At 44.7% G+C, this 22,839-nt stretch overlaps 1 protein-coding gene across 4 annotated transcripts in view; it reads right to left on the minus strand.

The window, feature by feature from the left end:
* Positions 1-22,839, minus strand: part of ccdc18 (coiled-coil domain containing 18) — a 162,514-nt gene that overhangs the window by 109,509 nt on the left and 30,166 nt on the right. For 3 of the 4 annotated variants that reach the window (XM_048539893.2, XM_048539892.2, XM_059648073.1), the window contains 4 exons: positions 17,510-17,638; positions 10,364-10,460; positions 10,159-10,280; positions 6,667-6,973 (listed from right to left, as the gene is read on the minus strand). In XM_048539893.2, coding sequence (XP_048395850.2) covers positions 6,667-6,973; positions 10,159-10,280; positions 10,364-10,460; positions 17,510-17,638 — 655 coding nt within the window. Of the gene's footprint in view, positions 1-6,666; positions 6,974-10,158; positions 10,281-10,363; positions 10,461-17,509; positions 17,639-21,439; positions 21,629-22,839 lie in introns of all 4 variants that reach the window. The other variant, XM_059648074.1, reaches the window with a different exon arrangement.

Here is a 22,839-nt window from a genome sequence, read left to right on the forward strand (position 1 = left end):
GGCACCAGAACCCTGCAAGGACCCCCCCTAATGTGCTGGAGGGCCAGGTCATGCAGGAAGGCCCAGCCCTGCAGGACGGGATCGAGGCCAGCAAAGCACCCCTGCAGGCTCCGCTCCCCCCCGACAAACTGGAGTTGATGGAGGTTGTGACAGGTGACCCAGGGGAGCGGATGACGGTCCGGAAGACTAGGAGGAAGGCGCGCCGGTGGGCGCCAGCACCACAACCATCAGGCAGGAAGAGGCAGCTACAGGGGGGCTATAAGAGCTCTTCTGACGAGGGGGATTCGGAGGAGGCCCGCCCAAAGCAGAGCTAAAGATCTCAAGGGAGAAGGAAAGCAGCACCCCGATTCCAGGTGACGGGAGGCATCCTGAGGCTCCCTCCGACACCCAGCCACATGCCGACTGGAGGGCCCCTCAGAACCTTCAGGCGGGAAGCAGGAAACAGCGTGTCCCCAGCCTGACCCAAAGCCGAACTCTCCTGCCGCCGTACTCCCGACGGGGGAATGCCACCTGGAAGGCAGCACGGATGGTGTCCTGAGCCCGGACAGCGTCCAGCAGTTCGCCCAGGCAATGGGCATGAAGGGACAGATGGAGGGACTCGGGGAGGGTACTGCGGTCACTGCCCACAATGGGGGTACGAGTTGCGAGCGTTAATGTGCGCAGCTTCAAGTCCACCACAAGATGTGTGTCCACGTTGGCCTACCTGACCACAGTCAAGGCAGACCTCCTATTTCTGCAGGAGTGCGGGATACTGCACCTCAGCAGGTATGGGAAATGGTCGGGCGCCTGGACCTGTGGGCCTTCAATCTGGTCGGGGGTAATGACTGTTGCTCCTCGGGCCTGGCTATTCTGCTGCGGGGGCGCAACTTCACCATCTCTCAAGTTCAGGAAGTGATGGGGGGGGGGGGGGGGGGGGTGCCTCAGAGTGGCTGATGTCACCTACAGTAACGCTCCCCTGAGGCTGATCAACGTGTACGCCCCAGCGGTACGGAGTGAACGGTTGGCCGTCCTGCGGCGGCTTCCACCCCTGCTGGCTACGTCCAGGCCGGTCATCCTAGGCGGAGACTTCAACTGCATCATCGATGCAGATGGAAGATGTGGCGTGGGGACAGCAGGTGGGGAAGTCAACTGGACGTCACGTCCAGATTCCTGATGGGCATGGTGAAGGACGCCAAGCTGCCGACGTCTTCAGCACCCCTGCAGATGGAGCACAGCGGAGATACACCTGGTCGCGGCCAGACGGGTCTATCTGCTCAAGGATAGACTTCCTGTTTGTGTCACGGGCGTTCTCAGTCAGGTCCACCGGCGTCAAGCCGGTGGTGTTCTTCTCTGACCACTGCCTCCTGCTGGCCGACTGTCACTTACAGGATGACCAGCCGGCCGGCAAGGGGACGTGGAAACACAACACGACTCTGTTGACCCCAGAGAATGTTGAGGAGCTTAAGAGGGAATACGCCAGTTGGAGAACCGTGAAACCACTCTTTGAGTCTCCGGGCGACTGGTGGGAGACAGTGAAGGAGAACATCGAGGTTGTTTGTCCTCAAGGGTGTTCGGAAGGCGAGAGAGAGGCCGGGAAAGCTGTCGCAACTCCAGAAAAGGATGCAGAACCTGCTCCTTCTGCAGTCGACGGGTGTCGATGTCACGGAGGGGCGAGGTGAGGGGCCAGCAAGCCTCGCTCTTCGCCACAGAGGCCTCCAGGATAATCTTCCGGTCCAGGGTCCGCTCCATGGAGCAGGACGAGACGTGCTCGCGTTTCTTCTTTCAGAAGGTGCACAAAGAGAGCTCTGTGCTTAGCCGGCTGAAGGAGGACGATGGCTCGGTGATGTCGTCTTGGCCCGACATTTTGAGGATCAGCAGATCCTTCTATGCCGGACTGTATGATGCGAAGCCCACGGACAGCACGGTCTCCGAGTCGTTCCTGTTGTCTACCACGGAGGTCTTGGACGACAGCATGAGGGAGCGGCTGGACCAGCCGATATCCCTGGACGAGCTGACCAGAGCGCTCAACTCCTTTTGAGAGGACTAAGACTCCAGGGAGCGACGGCTTACCAGTCGAGCTGTATTCCGCTCTGTGGGACCTGGTCGGACAGGATGTGCTGGAGGTGTACGATAGTGCGCTTCGGGCAGGGGAAATGTGCAAGTCCATGAGGAAGGGCATCATCACCCTCATCTACAGGAGGAAGGGGGAGAGGGAAGAAATTAAGAATTGGCGTCCCATTTCATTATTGAACGTAGACTACAAAATCCTGGCCAAGGTCATTGCCAACCGGGTCAGGTCTGTCCTGGAGTCGGTGATTCACCCTGACCAAACCTGTGCTATGCCAGGCAGGAAGATCGCTGAGAGCCTCGCGCTCATCAGGGATACGATCGCCTACGTGCAGGACAGGAGGGTGGACGCCTGCCTTGTCAGCCTGGACCAGGAGAAGGCCTTCGACAGGGTCTCTCATGCTTACGTCCTCTCCAAATTGGGGTTCGGGGAGGGCAACCGCAATTGGATCCGCCTGCTCTACACCAACATCGTTAGTGCAGTCTCGATCAATTGGGAGGACCATATCACCAAACTGAAGCAGAAGCTGGGCAGGTGCACACTCTGGTCCTGCTCCATCGCGGGTAAGAACCTGGTTGTCAGGTGCGAGGGGCTTTCGGTACTGTTGTACGTGGCGCAGGCCTGGGCTATTCCCTGGACTTGCGCCACTGCGGTCTCGAGGATACTGCATGCTGACCATCTGCCACTTCACTTGGGGGTCGAGGATGGACCGGGTCCGCAGGGACACCATGTACAAAGACCTGGGAAATGGGGGAAAGGGCGTACCGAACGCCACCCTCGCCCTGACGGCTACCTTTGTGTGTGGCTGCATCAAGCTGTGCGTAGATCCTCAGTACGCAAACACCAAGTGTCACTACTTACGGAGGTTCTACCTTTTTCCGGTGTTGCGAAGGATGGGCCTGGCCTCGTTGCCAAGGAACGCTCTGAGTAGTTGGGCTGTCCCGTACCACCTGTCCTTCGTGAAGAAATTTTTGAAAGGAAACACATTTGACCACAAGGCCGTCAGGCAGTGGTCAGCATGCAGTATCCTCGAGACCCTTCGGGAAAAGGAGAGGGTGGATCCCGTCGTGTGGTTCCCCACGCAGACTGCCAAAGTCATTTGGCAGAATGCCTCATCGCCAGAACTTTTAAACAAGCACAAGGACATTGCTTGGCTGGCGGTGAGAGGGGCTCTGCCAGTGAGATCCTTTATGCACGCCCGGAATCTCTGCACCACTGCACGCTGCCCTCGAGGCGGCTGCGGAGGGGACGAAACTGTCGATCACCTCCTTCTGGAGTGTGCCTATGCGCAGGAGGTCTGGAGGGGGATGCAGTGGTATTTGTCGAGGTTCGTCCCGAGCAGCTCCATGACATGGGACTCCATGCTCTATGGGCTGTTTCCCGGGACGCACACCGAGACTAACATCAACTGCGCCTGGAGGACCATCAATGTGGTGAAAGACACTCTTTGATCTGCCTGCAACTTGCTGGTCTGCCAGCTGAAAGAACTGACCCCGACCAAGTGTTGTAGACTGGCGCACTCCAAGGTCCAGGACTACGTGCTGAGGGACGTGCTAAAGCTTGGGGCAGCCGCCGCCAAGGCGCGGTGGGGAAAGACCACCGTATGAAACCCCTCATCCAGAATAGAAAAAAGGGCCCTATCTGGTAACTGGGCCCAGCTGGTACCTTCCCCAACTGGTCAGGGGGCCAACGGGGACTGTGTGGGGTGACGACTGTCGGGGTATTTTCTTTGCTTTGTTTTTTTTTCTTCTTTGTTTTGTTTTTGCCTTTAGTCGGTGTACGTACTCCCTGGGTAACCCAGAGCGGCTTGAATGACTGGGTAGGTGTATAAATGTTTTATTTTTTGTACATTCTATGAATAAAGTATATTTTTTCAAATAAAAAAAGTGACGAAACGTCTGAAAACGAACCTTCCAGCTCAGCGAGGAAACTTACATCCAGAACCTCAACCTGAGCTACAAATCTTCTCAAAACTCGCTAGGTGACTGAAGTGTCAGTGCGGGAGCACTTTAGGGCCAGTGACCATAATTCTATTGGTTTTAAAATAGAGATGGGAAAGGATAGACTGGATCCAAAAGTTAAAATTCCAAATTGGAGGAAAGTCAATTTTGACGGTTTTAGGCAAGGACTTTCAAAAGTTGATTAGGGGCGAAGGTTTGCAGGTAAAAGGGTGGCTAGAAAATGGGAAGCCTTCAAGCATGATATAACGCGAGTCTAGAAACAGTATGCTCCTGTTAGGGTGAAGGGCAAGTGATAATGGGAACTGTAGATGCTGGAGAATCTGCTGCTGGGCCTGCTGTGTTCATCCAGCCTCACATTTTATTATCTAGGGTGAAGGGCAAGGTTGATAGGTGGAGGGAATGCTGGATGACAAGACAAATTGAGGTTTTGGTCAAGAAAAGGAAGGAAGCATGATCAGGTATAGACAGCAGACATCAAGTCAATTCCCAGAGAGTATAAAGGCAGCAGGAGTATACTTAAGAGGGAAATCAGAACGGCAAAAAGGCGATGTGAAACAGTTTTGGCAAAGAGAGTTAGGAAAATCCAAAGGGATTCTACAAACACATTAAGGACAAAATGGTAACTAAGGAGAGAATAGGACCCCTTAAAGATGAGCAAAGCCACCTATGTGTGGAACCACAGGAGATGGGGAAGATACTAAACTAGTATCTCGCAACAGTGTTTACTGTAGAGAAGGCTACAGAAGATATAGAACACGGGGAAATAAACGGCAACATCTTGAAAAATGTCCACATTACAGAGGATGAGGTGCTGGATGTCTTGAAACTCAAGAAGATGGATAAATCCCCAGGACCTAATCGGGTGTAACCTAGAACTCTGTGGGAAACTAGGGAAGTGACTGCTGGGCCCCTGGCTGAGATATTTTGTATCATCGATAGCCACAAGTGAGGTGCCAGAAGACGGGAGATTGGCCAACATGGTGGCACTATTTAAGAAAGGTGGTAAGGAAAAGCCAGGGAACTACAGACCAGTGAGCCTGACATCGCTGGTAGGCAAGTTGTTGTAGGGAACCCAGAGTGACAGGATTTACAGGTACTTGGAAAGGCAAGGACTGATTAGGGATAGTCAGCATGGCTTTGTGCATGGGAAATCATGTCTCACTAACTTGATTGAGCTTTTTGAAGAAATAACCAAGAGAATTGATGAAGGCAGAGCATTTGACAAGGCTCCTCATGGTAGACTGGTTTGCAAGGTCAGATCACACAGAACCCAGGGAAAACTGGCCACTTGGACACAGAATTGGCTTGAAGGTAGAAGACAGAGGGTGGTGGAGACGGTTGCTTTTCAGACTGGAGGCTTGTGACCAGCAGTGTGCCACAAGGATTGGTGCCGGGTCCACTGCTTTTTGCCATTTATATAAATGATTTGGATGTGAACATAGGAGGCATAGCTAATATGTTTGCACATGACCACAAAATTGGTGATGTAGTGAACAGCAAAGGGCGTTAGCTCAGAGTCCAATGATATGTTGATCATATGGGTCAATGGGCTGAGGAGTGGCAGATGGAGTTTAATTTAGATAACTGTGAGGTGTTGCATTTTTGAAAGGAATTTCAGGGCAGGACTTATATACTACATGGTAAGGTTCTGGGGAGTGTTGCTGAACTTGGGGTGCGAGTTCATTGTTCCAAGGAAGTGGAGTCTCAGTTAGACAGGATAGTGAAGGCGGCTTTCGGTATGTTTTCTTTTATTGGTCAGTGCATTGAATATGGGAGCTGGAAGGTCACATTGCGGCTGTACAGGACATTAATTAGGCACTTTCGAAATACAATATGCAGTTCTGGTCTCCTTGCTATAAGGAAAGATGTCATGAAGCTTGACAGGATTCAGAAAAAAATTTACAAGAATGTTGCCAGGGTTGGTGGGTTTGAGCTACAGGAAGAGGCTGAATAGGCTGGGACTATTTTCTCTGGAGTATCAGTGGCTGAGGGGGACCTTTATAGAGGCTTACAAAACCATGAGGGGCAGCATATGGTAAACAGACATGGTATTTTCCCTGGAGTGGGGTGAGTCCAAGACTAGAGGGTGTAGGTTTAAGGCAAGAGGTGAAAGATTTAAAAGAGACCCAAGATGCAACTTTTTGATGCAGAGAGTAGTGCGTGTATGTAATGAGCTGCCAGAGGAAGAGGTGGAGGCTGGTACAATTATAATATTTAAAAGGCAACTAGATGGGTATATGAATAGGAAGGGTTTAAGAGGGTTATGGGCCAAATGCTGGCAAATGGAACTAGACTAATTCAGGTTATCTCGTCAGCATGGACAAGTTGGAACAAAGGGTCTGTTTCATGCTGTACATCTCTATGACTCTATGAGTGGCTTGAACCTATGACCTTCTGAACCAAAGACACTGCAATAAGGATGGGAAAGCAAGGGAGGGTGAAAAGCAAGGCAACATGCACATTCAGCAATCACAATTCCAGAAACACCTGAACAGGAAAGCACCAGCTCGCAGTGCAGATTATGTCTCACATTGTAAAAGATGTTAGCATTATTCAAGTCTATTAAAGGCTTGACATCAAAGTATAGTTACAATGTGAAAAACAGTATGTGCAACACTGGCCTCAGGCTGACAGTTAAATATTTAATCTTTAGTTTACCTCTTCACTTTGTGTCTGTTCCAGTTGTAAGACTGACTCCAAGTTCTTCATCTCCAATTTGGTGACCTCGAGTTCTTTATTGACCTGAAGCAATTTTTCACTTTGAGAAGTTATAAGTACTCTTAGTCCTGCATTCTCTACCCTCAAGGCATCTCTGTCTTTTAAAATAGCCTCTTTCTCAGTGAGTTCACTTTCTAACATCTTAATCTTTTCTTTGGAATCAGACAAAATTGAAAACAGCCCTGCATTTTTTGCCTCCAGATCCTTCTGAACCAACTTCACATCACAAGACTGTCCCATTATGATCCTGCAAACAAAAGAAAAATTATAAATATTACTTGTATGCCAATTATGGTACGTATTTCAGAAACTACTTCACATTTAATTGCCCGATACACACACCGAATTAATTTTAAGAAAGTTTTATTAAAAGAATGCAAGCTTCGCTGACAATGCCACCAGTCATTCTCCAACCCCACATCTCTTTGAAAAGGTGGCAGTGAGCCAATTCTTGAACCACTGAAGTCTAATTGCTGCAGGAACAGCCAGTGCTATTAGAAGGAGAGTTTGAAGAATTTGGTCCAGCAGTAGTGAAGGAATGATGGCATTGTACCAAGTGTGTGACTTGGACGGGTAGCCTTCAATGCATGCATTATCTTTCTATGTAGCAGATGGCAGATGTTGGACAGTACTATCGAAGGGGGCTTGATGAATTACTACTGTGTATCTTGTGGATGATGTATGTTACTACCCTGTGTACCAACATTCAAAGAAGTAAATTTTGAAAAGGCATTGGATGAGATGTTGATCAGGTTGATTGCTCTGTCAAATTTCGAGTATTGTTGGAGCTGCGCACATCAAAATAAGCAGAGCGTAGCCTATCGCATTCTCAGTTTTGTGCACCATAGATGGTGAAATTGGAAGTTCAAGAAGTGACTTACTCAATACAGAATTCCCAGCCCTAAGCTTCTCTTGTAGCCATCATATTTATATGGCTAGTGCAGTTAATTTGTTATTAATTAATGATGTAACAACAATGTTATGCTTTTTGGATACACAGAATAATCTTCGGGAAAAACAGACGAATTACCAGCAGTTAGAAATAAATGAATTTGATCTGATAGTAATGTAGACTGGGCAAACCAAATTTGCAGTAGTTGGAAGACAGTCAAGATAATTTGCTGAATTAGTATATTGATCCACCAACTGGAAAATATGCTGGGTAATGTTTGGTAGTACAAAATGAGACAACAAATCTGTAATAAGTGAGTTTCCAGGGAACTTTGGACTGAGTTTGGAAGCCTTTCAGTCGAGAATGAAACTAGGCCTTTCAGTCAAAGTAATACAGCATTTTTAGGGACAAGACCAATCCCCTCAAAGTATATTAGAAAGACAGTCTAGGCTCCAACTTTTTTCTGGGGCTGCGGGTTCTGAAAGATTGAGAGATTCCAAATAAAACTGTTGGACTATAACCTGGCGTCGTGTGACTTCCGACTTTGTTCCATTATAGTTACCTCTCATAAATACACCCTTGGCAAAGGCAAATTCAGTAAAATAGATTGTATCATATGCAATTCTAACAGCAGAAAGAGAACCCAAGTTATTAGCTGGTACAGAGAAAGGACTAACAGCTTCAAGACCCCAGCAGCTGCTGAAAGCCAAAACTAAAATCCTGGTTTTGTTCAAGCTTGACCCTGCCATTTGATGCTGCTTCTATTGTTCCAACTTTTTAAAGAAACCAAAGATAGCTAGGCTCAGAGCAGACAGTCCAGCTCCAACTTTACAACTTTACACTTACTTCCAAAAGAAACAGGACCGGACAATTTTTTCTTCAAGGTACATTGCGTAACAGCATATAGGATCCTTCAGCCTACCATGATTGTGTTGACCAATAAAGACCAATCTATGTAATCCCTTTTACCTCAACTTGGTTCATAGCCTACTATATCCTGGCATTTTAACTGCTCCAACAGATGCTAATTTTTGATTTGTAATAGCCTCCACCACTATCTCAGACAGTGCACTTTATTTTTCTACCATCTAGGGTGATTTTCTTTTCTCAGATCTCCTTTAAACAACTTACTTCTCACCTTAAATTTGCCCTTTGGTCTCAGACATGTCTTCCATGGGGGGAAACATTCTCACAATCTAACCTGTCTGTACCTCATAATTTTGTAACCTTCAGTTAGATCCCATGCAGCCTACTCTGTTTCAAGGAAAATAAACCCAGTCCACCCAGTCTCTCCTCATAACTGAGACCATGTACAAGCAGACTGAAGATGTGATTTGAATACAGTAGATGAGGAAACCAGATTAAAATACGTGACATCTTATGTGCAAATGGCAAACATCAAAAGAACTAATTCATAAAACACAACAAATATATATTGCTAAGGAATCAAACATCCCCTTCTCCCATGTGAAAACTGATAATTGAGGTCACAAAAGAAGTTAAAGGTACCAAGATCCATTTCCCCAGCATCCCCACACTCAGTGACATACACTGGCACTTGGTCAAGTGGTACTATGATTCTCATCCTTGCCTCAAATCCTGTCATGGCTTTGGCCAATCCTCATCTCTAACAACTGTTAGCTCCAACTCCAAGCCTTCAGAGGTATCTGCACTCATTTATTCCGGACCCTTAAACATCCTGATTTTAATCACCCACTATTGGTGATCATACCTTCAGTTGTCTGGACCCTGAGCACTAGAATTCCCTCCTTACTTCATTTTCGTGAAGTCAATCCTTAAAACCTATATTTTTTTCATCTAACATTTCCTGATGTGCCTCAGATCATACTTTGTTTTATTATGCTTCAGAGAAGCATCTTGGGGCAGTTTATTATGTTAAAGGTGCTTTATAAACAAAAGCAGTTGGAGAATAAAAGGAAGAGGATTATTGTTTTGCAAAAAAAAAGTAGGGAAATGCTAAAATCTATTATTTGGAACAGTTGAAAGCCTCAGGTATACAGCACTTGTAAAATCATAATATGATGAGTTCAAGTTGCAGTTTTAAAATGGCAATTTCTGTTTGACAAATCTGTTAGCATTTCTGGGGTAGTATCCAGGTTATTTAGATTTTTAAAAAGTATTTGCTAAGGTGTCGGATTTTGGTATTATAAAGTAATAAGTTACAATCAGTCAAAAAACATTCTCAGTTAAGGAGGGGAAAAGAAAGCCATGCAAAAACCATTTCAATTAGTAGTTTAATCTCCATTGACCACTACTACATTATGGGTGTGAATGTTTGAATGAGAAAGGACTGGGATGAGCTTCAATAGTGCAAGTCTCATTCTCTATCTACACATGATGAATAGCCAGTTTAAAGAGGCACTAGGGCAGTCACTGCCAAGGTGACTGGAGCTGTATACATATGGCGACATATTCAGGACAACAGCAAAGTAGCAAAAAGGAAGAAAATTGAAGAAAAAAAAATTTAATTAATACTTTTCTATTGAGGTCAATGCATTTAAGAATAATTAAGAGTTAACCTGATTTCCTCGTTCTTGCTCGCCAACTCTTTTTCTAATATTGTACATTTCTCAAATAACTCTGCTCTGTCTTTGTCATAGTGATCCAGGCGCCTCTGCAGTTCCTCTTCATTGTCTTGGAACTATAATACAAGAAGATAAGTAAATTAAAAACTTCTGCAGGTCTAACGCTTACATTGAAAAATTAAGGTGTATCCTCCCTCACCATTAAAAGCTTTTCTGTGGTCTTTTCCTTGTATTGTTTGAAAGCAGCAGAAAGTTCCTCAGCATTATAAAGGGCTTCATTTCTTTGTTGCTCAGCTCTATTTAGAATATAAAAACAAGTTGCACTTACGTTACTTCAGTTGTATAATCCTGAAGTACAGAAATGTTTATTTTTCAAAAATGACAGACAAGTTCCAGCTTTAAATCTCTAAGACAGAGTAAAAATATGTGAAGTTCATGCAAACCAAAAGTTTTTTTGTGAAACACATTGTATTTCTCCCCTAAAAAATATTTATTTCTACACTCTTTCTCTTATAAAAGGAGATTTTACTTGAATTTTGTTCGAGCTCAGTCCTGTCTCTAAGCTGTTATTCTTTATTTGAAAACAATATCAATTTGCCACTTTTTAAAAAGTGTATCACAGCTTGTCCAATTTGTTTTTGTCAAACATCCACATGCAAGTTTATCACATATGCTAAATCAAGTTTCAAGCAATATGCAACACCACCCAGATAATCTCACCAATTTGATCTAATTGGTAAAACCTCTTCTCCATCTTTTTAAGTTTCTCAAAAACAGTGGTTCCCTCTCTAACATAAGGCGCAAATTGTTTGCCTTTATTCTGGCATTCCAGGGGTCATTACAATCGACCAACCTTTTAGACTTCTAAATTACGCCCAGTCAGTTCCTCAAGTAAATATTAAATGGAAGCTCAGGTCTCTTTTCCAAGCCTCCTGGATTCTGAACTCTTTCTTCTAATTGTCAGAAAGTAATTAAAACCCAAATGCCAAAACTACTTTTCTCATCCAGAAAATATTCCATAGACAAAGCAACAAACACTTTTGGTTTCATCTGCCATAAATGTCAAGCATGACACTATGTGGCCTGATACGTTGGGAAAAAAAAAATGTTTAAAAGTAGAAAAATAAGACCTTCTAATTTCTTTAGATGCACCAGATAGCATAGTGAAGGTGGTGTTTGGTATGGTTGCAACTATTGGTCCAGGCATTGAGTATAGGAATTGGGAGGTCATGTTGCGGATGTACAGGGCATTGGTTAGGCCACTCCTAGAATACTGCATGCAATTCTGGTCTCCTGGCTACAGGAAGAACGTTGTGAAACTTGAAAGGGTTCAGAAGAGACTTACAAGGATGTTGCCAGGGTTGGAGGGTTTGAGCTACAGGGAGCGGCTGAATAGGCTGGGGCCATTTCCTCTGTAACGTCAGAGGCTGAGAAGTGACCTTACTGTGGTTTATAAAATCATAACAGGCATGGATAGGGTAAATAGACATGGTCTTTTCCTTGGGGTTGGGAGTCCAATACTAGACGGCATAGGTCTAAGGTGAAAGATTTAAAAGGAACCTCAGGGGCAACATTTCCACGCAAATGGCGGTGTGTGTATGGAATGAGCGGTGGAGGAAGTGGAGGACATATATTCTTGTGGAGGACATAAGAACTAGGAGCAGGAGTAGGCCATCCGGCCCCTCGAGCCTGCCCCTCCATTTAATAAGATCATGGCTGATCTTTTTGAGACTCAGCTCCACTTACCCACCTACTCACCATCACCCTTAATTCCTTTACTGTTCAAAAATTTATCTAGCCTTGCCTTAAAAACATTCAGCGAGTAACTTCAACCGCTTCACTGGGCAGGGAATTCCACAGATTCACAACCCTTTGGGTGAAGAAGTTCCTCCTGACCTCAAACCAACATCTGCTTCCCATTATTTTGAAGCGATGCCCTCTCGTCCTAGTTTCACCTGCTAGTGGAAACAACCTCCCTGCCGCCACCTTATCTATTCCCTTCATAACCTTATATGTTTCTGCAAGATCTCTCCTCATTCTTCTGAATTCCAATGAGTATAATCACAGCCTACTCAGTGTCTCTTCATAATCCAACCCTCTCAACTCTGGAATCAACCAAGTGAATCTCCTTTGCAGCCCCTCCTGTGCTAGCATATCCTTTTTCAAGTAAGGAGACCAAAATTGCACACAGTACTCCAGGTGTGGCCTCACCAGGACCCTATTCAGCTGCAGCATAGCCTCCCTGTTTTTAAACTCCATCCCTCTAGCAATGGCAGACAATATTCCGTTTGCCTTTTTAACTACCTGCTGCACCTGCAATTCTACTTTTAGCAATTCATGCATAAGGACACTCAAGTCTCTCTGCACAACAGCGTGCTGCAATTTTTCACCATTTAAAACATAGTCTATTTTGCTGTTGTTCCTACCAAAATGGATCACCTCACACTTATCAACATTTTACTCCATCTGCAAGACCTTTGCCCACTCACTTAGAATATCCATATCCCTCTGCAGACTTTATGTCATCTGCACACTTTGCTCTACCACTCACCTTAGTGTCATCTGCAAATTTTGACACACCACACTTAGGCCCCAACTCCAAATCATTTATGTAAATTGTAAACAATTGCGGCCCCAACACTGATCCCTGAGGCACACCACTGGCCACTGACTGCCAACCAGAAAAACAATCTTCCCCTCACCGATCCCCTCGTCCCACCTCAAGCTGCACTCCCATTTCCTACCTACTAACCTCATCCCGCCCCCTTGACCTGTCTTTCCTACCTACCTCCCCACTTACAGTCACCTTTACTGGCTCCATCCCCGCCTCTTTGACTTGTCTGTCTCCTCTCCACCTACCTTCTCCTCTATCCATCTTCGATCCACCTCCCCCTCTCTCCCTATTTATTTCAGAACCCCCTTTCCCTTCCCCATTTCTGAAGGGTCTACGCCCAAAACGTCAGCCTTCCTGCTCCGAAGATGCTGCTTGGCCTGCTGTGTTCATCCAGCACCACACCTTGTTATCACCCATTTACCTCTACTCTTTACATTCTACTGGTCAACCAATCCTCTATCCATGCCAATACATTACCTGGAATACCGTGCAACTTTATCTTATGTAACAGCCTTTGGTGTGGCACCTTGTCAAATGCCTTCTGGAAATCCAGATACATCACATCCACAAGTTCCCTATTGTCCACCATGTAAGTAATATCCTCAATGAATTCCACCAAATTAGTTAAACATGACCAGCCCTTCTATGAACCCATGCTGGGTGTTCCCAATGGGACAATTTATATCCGGATGTCTTGCTTTTTCTTCCTTAATGATAGATTCAAGCATTCTCCCCACTATCGAAGTTAAGCTAACTGGCCTATAGTTACCTGCTTTTTGTCGACTTCCTTTTTTAAACAGTGGCATCACATTGGCTGTTTTCCAATCTGCGGGAACCACTCCAGAGTCCAGTGAATTTTGGTAAATAATTACTAGTGCATTTGCTATTTCCCCCATCACCTCTTTTAATAACCTGGGATGCATTTCATCAGGGCCAGGAGACTTGTCTACCTTTAGCCCCATTAGCTTGCCCAGCACTGCCTCCTTAGTGATGATGACAGTTTCTAGGTCCTCACCTGCTATAGTTTTTTTGCCATTAGTTTTCGGCATGTTATTTGTGTCTTCCACTGTGAAGACCGATACGAAATAACTGTTTCATGTCTCGGCTATTTCTTCATTCCCAGTTATTAAATTGGCCTTCTCATCCTCTAGGGGACCAATGTTTACCTTCGCCACTCTTTTACGATTTACATATTTATAGAAACTTTTGCTGCCTGTTTTTACATTCTGAGCTAGTTTACTCTCATAATCTATCTTACTTTTCTTTACAACTTATTTTTGTGGTTTTCTGTTGGCCTTTAAAGATTTCCCAGTCTGCTAGTTTCCCACTACTCTGCTCTTTTGTATGTGTAGTTTTTCAATCTGATACTTTTCTTTATTTCCTTAGATATCCATGGCTGGTTCTCTCTTTTCCTACAGTTCTTCCATATCACTGGAATATACTTCTGCTGAGCACTGTGAAAAATCGTTTTGAAAGTCCTCCACTGTTTCTCAATTATTTTTGCCATAACATTTTTGCTCCCATTCTATCTTAGCTAACTCCTTCCTCATTCCTTCATATTCTCCTTTGTTTAAGCACAGGACATAAGTACTGGATTTAACCTTCTCACGCTCCATCTGTATTTTAAATTCCACCTTGCTGTGATCACTCCTTCTGAGAGAATCCCTAACTATGAGATCATCCATTATTCCTGTCTCATTACAAAGGATGAGATCTAGGATAGCTTGCTCCCTCATAGGCTCCATTACATATTATTTCAGGAAATTATCACAGGTGCATTCTATGAACCCCTCCTTAAGGCTGCCATGACCGACCTGGTTTGACCAATCAATATGTAGATTAAAATCCCCCATGATAATTGCTGTACCATTTCTACATGCTCTGTTTATTGCCCATCCCAGGACAATGTCATTATTTGGTGGTCTATAGACCATACCTATCAGTGACTACTTCTTCCTGCTATTCCTAATTTCTACCCAAATGGGTTCAGTGTTTTGTTCAGTAGAACCTATATCATCTCTCACAACTGCCCTGATATCATCCTTAAAAATCAGAGCAACATCACCTCCCTTATTTTCCTGTCTGTCCTTTTGAACAGTCTGACACCCCTGGATATTTAACTCCCAGTCATCACCATCCTGTAACCATGTCTCTGTAACAGCCACGAAATCATACCCATTTGCAATGATTTGCACGGTCAACACAAGCAACTTGTTTCGAAAGCTCCAAGCTTTCAGATAAAGTGCCCTTATGCCAGTTTTTGCAACGTCATTTTGGGTCCTGTTACTTTCGTTACTAACAACTCTTGAGTTCTCCTTCCCTTTAACTTTTTTCCTAATTTTCAATGGAGTTGAAGCTTCCGCGTCACTTGTTAGCCTGCTGCTTTGCCTTACATGAATTGTTATTGTCCCTCTATGGTCTCTTCTCCCTTCCCCCCTACCTACTAGTTTAAAGTCCTACTAACCACCCTATTTACCCTTTTCACCAGAACACTGCACCCGGCCCTGTTCAGGTACAGGTACAGATCCCACCTGTCCCAGGACTGATGGCAGTGCCCCAGGTAAAGGAGACCCTCTTTCCCACACCACTCTTTTAGCCACGTGTTTACTTCCCTGATCCTCGCCTCTCTATACCAATTTGCACGTGGCTCAGGCAGCAATCCACAGACTGTGACACTTGAAGACCTGTTCTTTAATTTTGTTCCTAGCTTTTCACAATCCCAAAACAGGTCTTTTTTCCCAGTCCTATGTTGTTGGTACCTACGTGGACCACAACATCTGGATCCTCCCCCTCCCTCTCTAGTATCCTCTCAAGCCGGTCAGAGTTGTCCCGCACCCTAGCTCCGGGCAGGCAACACACCAAGCGGGATTCTCTATCCTGCTCTTAAAGGATACTGTCTATCCCCTGAATTATGGAATCCCCCACAACTACAATCTGTCTTTTTGCTCCCCCCTCTTGAATGGCCTCCTGGACCACAGTGCCTTGGTCAGTTGGCTCATCCTTCCTGCAGCCCTGTTTCTCATCCACGCAGGGAGCTAGTGCCTCAGACGTGAGGGACAATGTCAAGTGCTGTGGCTCCTGTGTTCCTGTCTGCAGGGTCCCTCTACCTGCCGCACTCGCAGTCACACCCTGCTGTCCCTGCCCGCCAATCGAATTAACATGAGTTAATCTAGCAGATATGACTGCCTCCTGGAACACAGCATCCAGGTATTTCTCACCCTCCTAGATGTGCCGCAGTGTTTGGAGTTCGGATTCTAACTCATCAATTTTGATCCAGAGCTCCTCCAGCAGCCAACACTTGCTGCAGATGTGGTCACTGCCGTTCTCAATGGGATCAGCTAGTTCCCACATCATACAGCTACAACACATCATCTGGCCTGCCATCTCTACTTGGTTAATTATTTAAGATTAAATAGGTTTTTTTTTTAGTTTCGCGGTGTTCTCTGCACCAGTAAGTTTACTCCGTTATACACTCAAACAGACTCCGGCTTTGCCTACCGGCCCATTCCCAGAAGATTTGGCGTCTAGGTGGCTACCCCGAAAGATAACAAAGAGATGAGGGGGAAAAAAATGCAAATAGCTTACCTGCTCACCGCACTTAGTCATTATTATTAGGTTAGAGGAATGGAAGCGTAGTGTCTCGGGTATTAGTTAACTCCCAAATTTATTTCGTGGAAACTTACCTTCCCAGGCTGCCCTTGCACTTTCTCCTGGACTCCCACCACTGAAAACAGCTCAAAGCTGGAACAACAGGAGACTGGTACAATTACAACATTTAAATGATATCCGGATGGGTATATGAATAGGAAGGCTTTAGAGGGATGTGGGCCAAATGCTGGCAAATGGGACTAGATTTATTTAGGCTATCTGGTTGGCATGGAAGAGCTGGACTGAAGGATCTGTTTCTGTGCTGTACATCTCTATCGCTTCATTTTCTGACAAATCACTTGTCCCTTTCAACTTCATTGTCAATTGCTAATCTCATACAGAGACCCTGAAGTATCCTCCCTCCCAAAGTGAAATTTTTACAGAGTTCAATTAACCACATTATACCTATCATAGGGGCGGCACGGTGGCTCAGTGGTTAGCACTACAGCCTCACAGTGCCAGGAACCCAGGTTCGATTCCAGCCTCGGGCGACTGTCTATGTGGAGTTTGCACATTCTCCCCGTATCTGCGTGGGTTTCCCCCAGGTACTCCGGTTTCCTCCCACAGTCCAAAGATGCGCAGGCTAGGTGGATTGGCCATGCTAAATTGCCCGTAGTGCTCAGGGGTGTGTGGGTTATAGGGGATGGGTCTGGGTGGGATGCTTCAAGGGGCAGTGTGGACTTGTTGGGCCGAAGGGCCTGTTCCCACACTGTAGGGAATCTAGTCTAATCTAATCTATTTTCCACAAATACCACAGTACCCATCAAAACTCAAGAATCAAAATCAGATTCTCAGGCATCTGAATTTCTCTATAACTGCAGAATTCTTTTTTGAACTTTTATTCCACATAAAATAAAACTATAACTAAATTAGCGGAATACCAATGGAAATTTGGGTGGAGTGAAGATGCCTCTCCCTTTATTGAATGTCAAAGAACAACCTGAAAAAGAAAGTCACCAAGGCAAGTTTCTTAACTGCTGCCGTACAATTCAATAACAATAGTAACTGGCATTAGGCATGAATTGCCTTTAATTTAACAAAACATTATTCTGACCAAGAGAACATTTCACTGTTGATCAGCACCTCTTTCCTCGTCGACCTTGTTCGTAGAGATCATTCTTCACTCTTTTGCACTCATCAGATAACTTTTCCAAGAGCTTATCCTTCTCAGCCACCATCCATTGGCTTTCTTCCAATTTCTCTTCTGCAACTCTTAGTTTAAAAAAAACCAGCACCATTTTTAGACATAAAAATGTTTATGGTATTTTATACATGAAAACTGGCAATTTCAATACATTTATCATAAATGCTCAAAACAAAAAGAAATTATTTTAAATTAAAAATTCTAAAAGACCATCCGCTAAACTTTTTGCAGTTAGTTAGTGAAGAGACCAGAACTCAATCCTTTTTTCAGTTTTAGATTTAATCAGAATTTCTAGGCTTTAAAGTTCACAGACACCAATAAAATTTTAACAGGATTAAATAGGGTAAATACAGGACGCATGTTCCGATGACTGTGGAATCCAGAAATAAGAGTCACAGTTTAAGGAGATAATGGGAACTGCAGATGCTGGAGAATCCAAGATAACAAACTGTGGAGCTGGATGAACACAGCAGGCCAAGCAGCATTTTAGGAGCACAAAAGCTGACGTTTCAGGCCTAGACCTTCATCATCAGCTTTTCTGAAGAAGGGTCTAGGCCCGAAACGTCAGCTTTTGTGCTCCTTAAATGCTGCTTGGCCTGCTGTGTTCATCCAGCTCCACCCTTTGGTATCACAGTTTAAGGATACAGGATAATTCATTTAGGACTGGGATGAGGAGAAATTTCTTCACCCTGAATGGTGAACCTGTTGAATTCTCTGCCATATATACTGGTTGAGGCCAAAACATTGAATATTTTCAAAAAGGCAGCACTTGAATATAATTCTGCGAATTATAAGGAGAGGGTTGATAGGCTGGGAGGTTGCTCCTGGGAGGGGAAAACTTACAGAGGTTCATAAAATCATGAGGGGATAGATAAGGTGAATCACCAAAGTTGTTTATCAAGGGTAGGGGAGGTCAAAACTAGAGGGCATAGTTTTAAGGTGATTGGGGTAAGATTGAAAAGGGACCTGTCAGGCAACTTTTTCCACACAAAGGGAGTAAGTTTATGGAATGAGCAGCCAGAGGAAGAGGTAGAGGTGGGTGCATTTACAACATTTACAAGATATTTGTATAGGTACCTGAATAGAAACAGTGTAGAGGGATATGGGCCAAATGCAGGCAAATATGACTAGTTCAGTTTCAGATACCTAATCAGCTTGGACGAGTTGGACTGAAGGGTCTGCGACAATACTGTATGACTCTGTCATACCATAGAGATCAAAAAGTATGGGAACAAAGTGGAAACAGGGTATTGAGTTGGGCATTCATTCATGATTATACTGAATGATGGAATAGGCTCTAAGGGCCAAATGACCTACTTCTGCTCTGAACTATGTTACAAACCACAAATATCAGTTAAGTGTCATTTATCAACAGACTTCTGCTGGCTTTCCAATATGTATGACAAGTAAGCCTAAATGGCTCCTGTGATAAAATATTTCAACAACTTATTCAAACACATTATGACTGCCACTGGACAGATTTTCTGTCCCAGAGGGACACAATTATTTTACAGGAGCTGATCTATAAGACCCAGGTGAAATTTAATTTTGTTTTAAAATCAGCCTGTTCACGTGTCATAACACACCTCCAGGTAAGGTGGGACAGGAACACAGATCTTCTGGCCCCATTTTCTATAAAACGCCTAGGTCCCTGTGGGATGTGTGCATTGGTAATGATTTAATCAGTGCCCCCCCAACCTGTAAAAACTTAACCCTAATTATACAACTATTACACATGCCATAGGCAGAAGAAAAACTTTCAAAGCAAGATTAAAAATAGTGCAGTTAGATTTGTGGAAAACTTAAAAATAAAAACTCTCATTTAAGTATCAATTCATCACATCCTGCAGATGCCATTAGATATTTCACAATCAAATTTAACTTTTGAAGTCCAATCACAATAAGGTATTCAACAGCAGTTTGGTTCGTGTCCTCTTCCTGAGGGCAATTGGGGATTGCCTTTTCTGGGCTCAGCTAATTTCAGAAATTAACGTTTAGCACTGGCTGAGTGGACAAAGCACAGTTCACATTTTGGCAGTGCATAATAGACCCAGTCGACTATAGTATGTGGTGTTAGCTGCTCTCACCTTGGTCAGTTTCTTTTCTTTATTCCTAGCAACAGAGACAGCCCTTTGGCCAGAACTGATCCATGCCAACCAAAATATCCATCCATGCGAATCCCATTTCCCTGCATTTGGCCCATATCCTTCTAAACCTTTCCTATCCATTTATTCATCAAAATGTCTTTTAAATGCTGTTAATGTACCTGCCTTAACCACTTCTGTTGGCTGCTCATTCCATATGCATATCACCCTCTGTGTAAAAAAAGTTGCCCCTCAGATCCCATGTATTCTTTCCCCTCTTAGCTTAAACTGATACACTCTAGTCCTCGATTCCCCAACCCTGAGGGAAAAAAAAGCGCATTCACCCGATCCGTGCCTCTCATGATCATATACACTTCTATAAGATTCCTCCTCAGTTTCCAATGCTCTAAAAAAAACTCATAGCTTGTTCAAAGTCTCCCTAATGCTCAGTCTATTGTGTCCTGGCAATATCCTTGTAAATTTCTTCTGCGGTCTTTTCAGTTTAACAGTATCGTTCCAAATGCAAGGTGACCGAAACTGAACACAATACTCCAAGTGCAGCCTCACCAACGTCATGTACAACTGCATCATCACTTCCAAACTTCTATACTCAATGCCCTGACTGATGAAGGCCAGTGTGCCAAAAGCCGGCTTCACTGCCCTGTCTACCTGTGACTCCACTCTCAGGCAACCTTGCACCGAAACTCCAGGGCCCCTCTCTTCCACTACACTCCTTAAGGCCGTACCATTCATCATGAAACTCCTGCCTTGATTTGACTTTCCAAAATGCAACACCCCAATCTTATCTATATTAAACTCCATTTGCTATTTCTTGGCCCACTTCCTCAGATGATCAAGATCCTACTGCAACTTCTCATAGCCTTCCTCACTGTTCATGATACCGCCTACTTCAGTATCATGAACAATCTTACTAATCATGCCTTGTAAATTTTCATCCAAAACATCAATACAGATAACAAACAGCAATGGGCCCAGCACCAACGCCTGAGGCACACCACTAATCATAGACTTCCAGTCAGACAAGGTTCCTTCCAGTACTATCCTCTCCCTCCTACTATCAAGCCAATTGGGTATCCAATTTGCCACCTCTCCCTGGATTCCATGTGATCTAACCTTCTAGACCAGCATACTATGTGGAACCTAATCAAAGGCCTTGTAGTCTATCCATATAGACTATGTTTACTGCCCTCATCAACCTGCCTGATCATTTCAAAAAACTCTAACAAATTTGTGAGGCATGAGCTCCCATGCACAAAACCATGCTAACTATTCCCAAACAAAACCTGAACAAACACTTGAATTTAGGACGATGAGAAGGGATCCGATTGAGACGTATAAGATTATTAAGGGATTGGACACTCTGGAGGCAGGAAGCATGTTTCCATTGATGGGGGAGTCCAGAACCAGAGGACACAGTTTAAAAATAAGAGGTAGGCCATTTAGAACAGAGTTCAGGAGAAACTTCTTCACCCAGAGAGTGGTGGATATATAGAATGCTCTGCCCCAGAAGGCAGTGGAGGCCAAGTCTCTGGATACTTTCAAGAAAGAGATAGACAGATCTCTTAAAGATAGTGGAATCAAGGGTTATGGGGGTAAGGCAGGAACAGGATACTGATTGTGGATGATCAGCCATGATCATAATGAATGGTGGTGCTGGGTCGAAGGGCTGAATGGCCTACTCCTGCACCTATAGTCTACTGTCTATTGTCTGTCTTTCCAAATACATGTATATCTTATCCCTCAGAATCTTCTCAAGTAACTTACCTACCACAGGTGTTCAGCTTACTGGTCTATAATTCCCAGGTTTTTCTTTGCAGCCCTTCTTGAATAAGGGCACAAATTTGCTCCTCTCTGGTCTTCCAGGACTTCACCCATGGCTAACGATGATGCAAATATATCAAACAGGGTCCCCGCAGTTTCCTCCCCAGCCTCTTGCAGGGTTCTTCATTATACCTGGTCAGGACCAGAAGATTTATCCACCTTTGTACAGTCTAATACTTCCAACTCCTCCTGTATTGTGATATGGACTGTCTCTAAGATATCGCCACTAACTTCCCTAAGTCTTCATGTCCTTCTCCACAGTAAACACAGAGGAGATTGGGGGCAGCACGGTGGCTCAGTGGTTAGCACTGCAGCCTCACAGCACCAGGGTCCCAGGTTCAATTCCAGCCTCGGGCAACTGTCTGTGTGGAGTTTGACATTCTCCCAGTGTCTGCGTGAGTTTCCTCCGGGTGCTTTGCTTTCCTCGCACAGTCCAAAGATGTGCAGGTTAGGTGGATTGGCTATGCCAAATAGCTCATAATGTTCAGGTAAGTGTAGATTAGGTGGGTTATAGGGGGATGGGTCCAGGTGGGATGCTCTAGAGGTTCAGTGTGGACTTGTTGGGCCAAAGGGCCTACTTCCACACTGTAGGGATTCTCTGAAACACAGAGGAGATGTATTCATTGAGGACCTCACCGATCTCTTGCATTTCCATACATAGATGTTCACTTTAGTCCTTGAGGGGTCCTATTCTCTCTCTATTTCTTCTTTTTCCTTTAACATACTTAAAGAATCTCTTTGGATTCACCCTAATCTTCTTCTCAGCTAAAGTTGTGCACACATTACAGTTGATTATTAGCAGTGGGTGGGGAGGTAGAAAATGATGGGGATTCCTGGTCCTATTTTTTCTTGCAAGACACACCCTGCTCTGGATTGTGGATATTTTTAATCAATTTATGTGTTGTGACCTGAGGTTTTCTGGCTCAGGGATAGAGATGCTACCACTGTGCCACAACAGCCTTTGTCACAAATCAATCAACCCACCATTCTCCCACTCTGGATGACTACCAGAATTCCAACTCAGGTCCCCAGAACATTCCTTAATTCCCCAAATTAATAGTCTAGGGATAGCACCACTAGGCCATCTCCTCCCAATCTGCTCCACTTTGTATTTTTTTCTGAATTAAACAGTCCAGATGTGTTATGATACATTTCCAGGGTAGGTGGATCTTGAAACTAGGCCTCCTGGCTAAACGATTAGGATGTTACCACAATCCCACAAGAGCCCTGCTCCAGATTTATGTGTTTTTTTTTGTCCGTGTGGAGTTTGCCCATTGTCCCTAAATCTGCGTGAGTTTTCTCTGGGTGCTTTGGTTTCATCCCACAGTCCAAAGATGTGCAGG

Source organism: Stegostoma tigrinum, chromosome 8 (assembly GCF_030684315.1).
Source record: "Stegostoma tigrinum isolate sSteTig4 chromosome 8, sSteTig4.hap1, whole genome shotgun sequence".
Classification (NCBI taxonomy): Eukaryota; Metazoa; Chordata; class Chondrichthyes; order Orectolobiformes; family Stegostomatidae; genus Stegostoma; species Stegostoma tigrinum.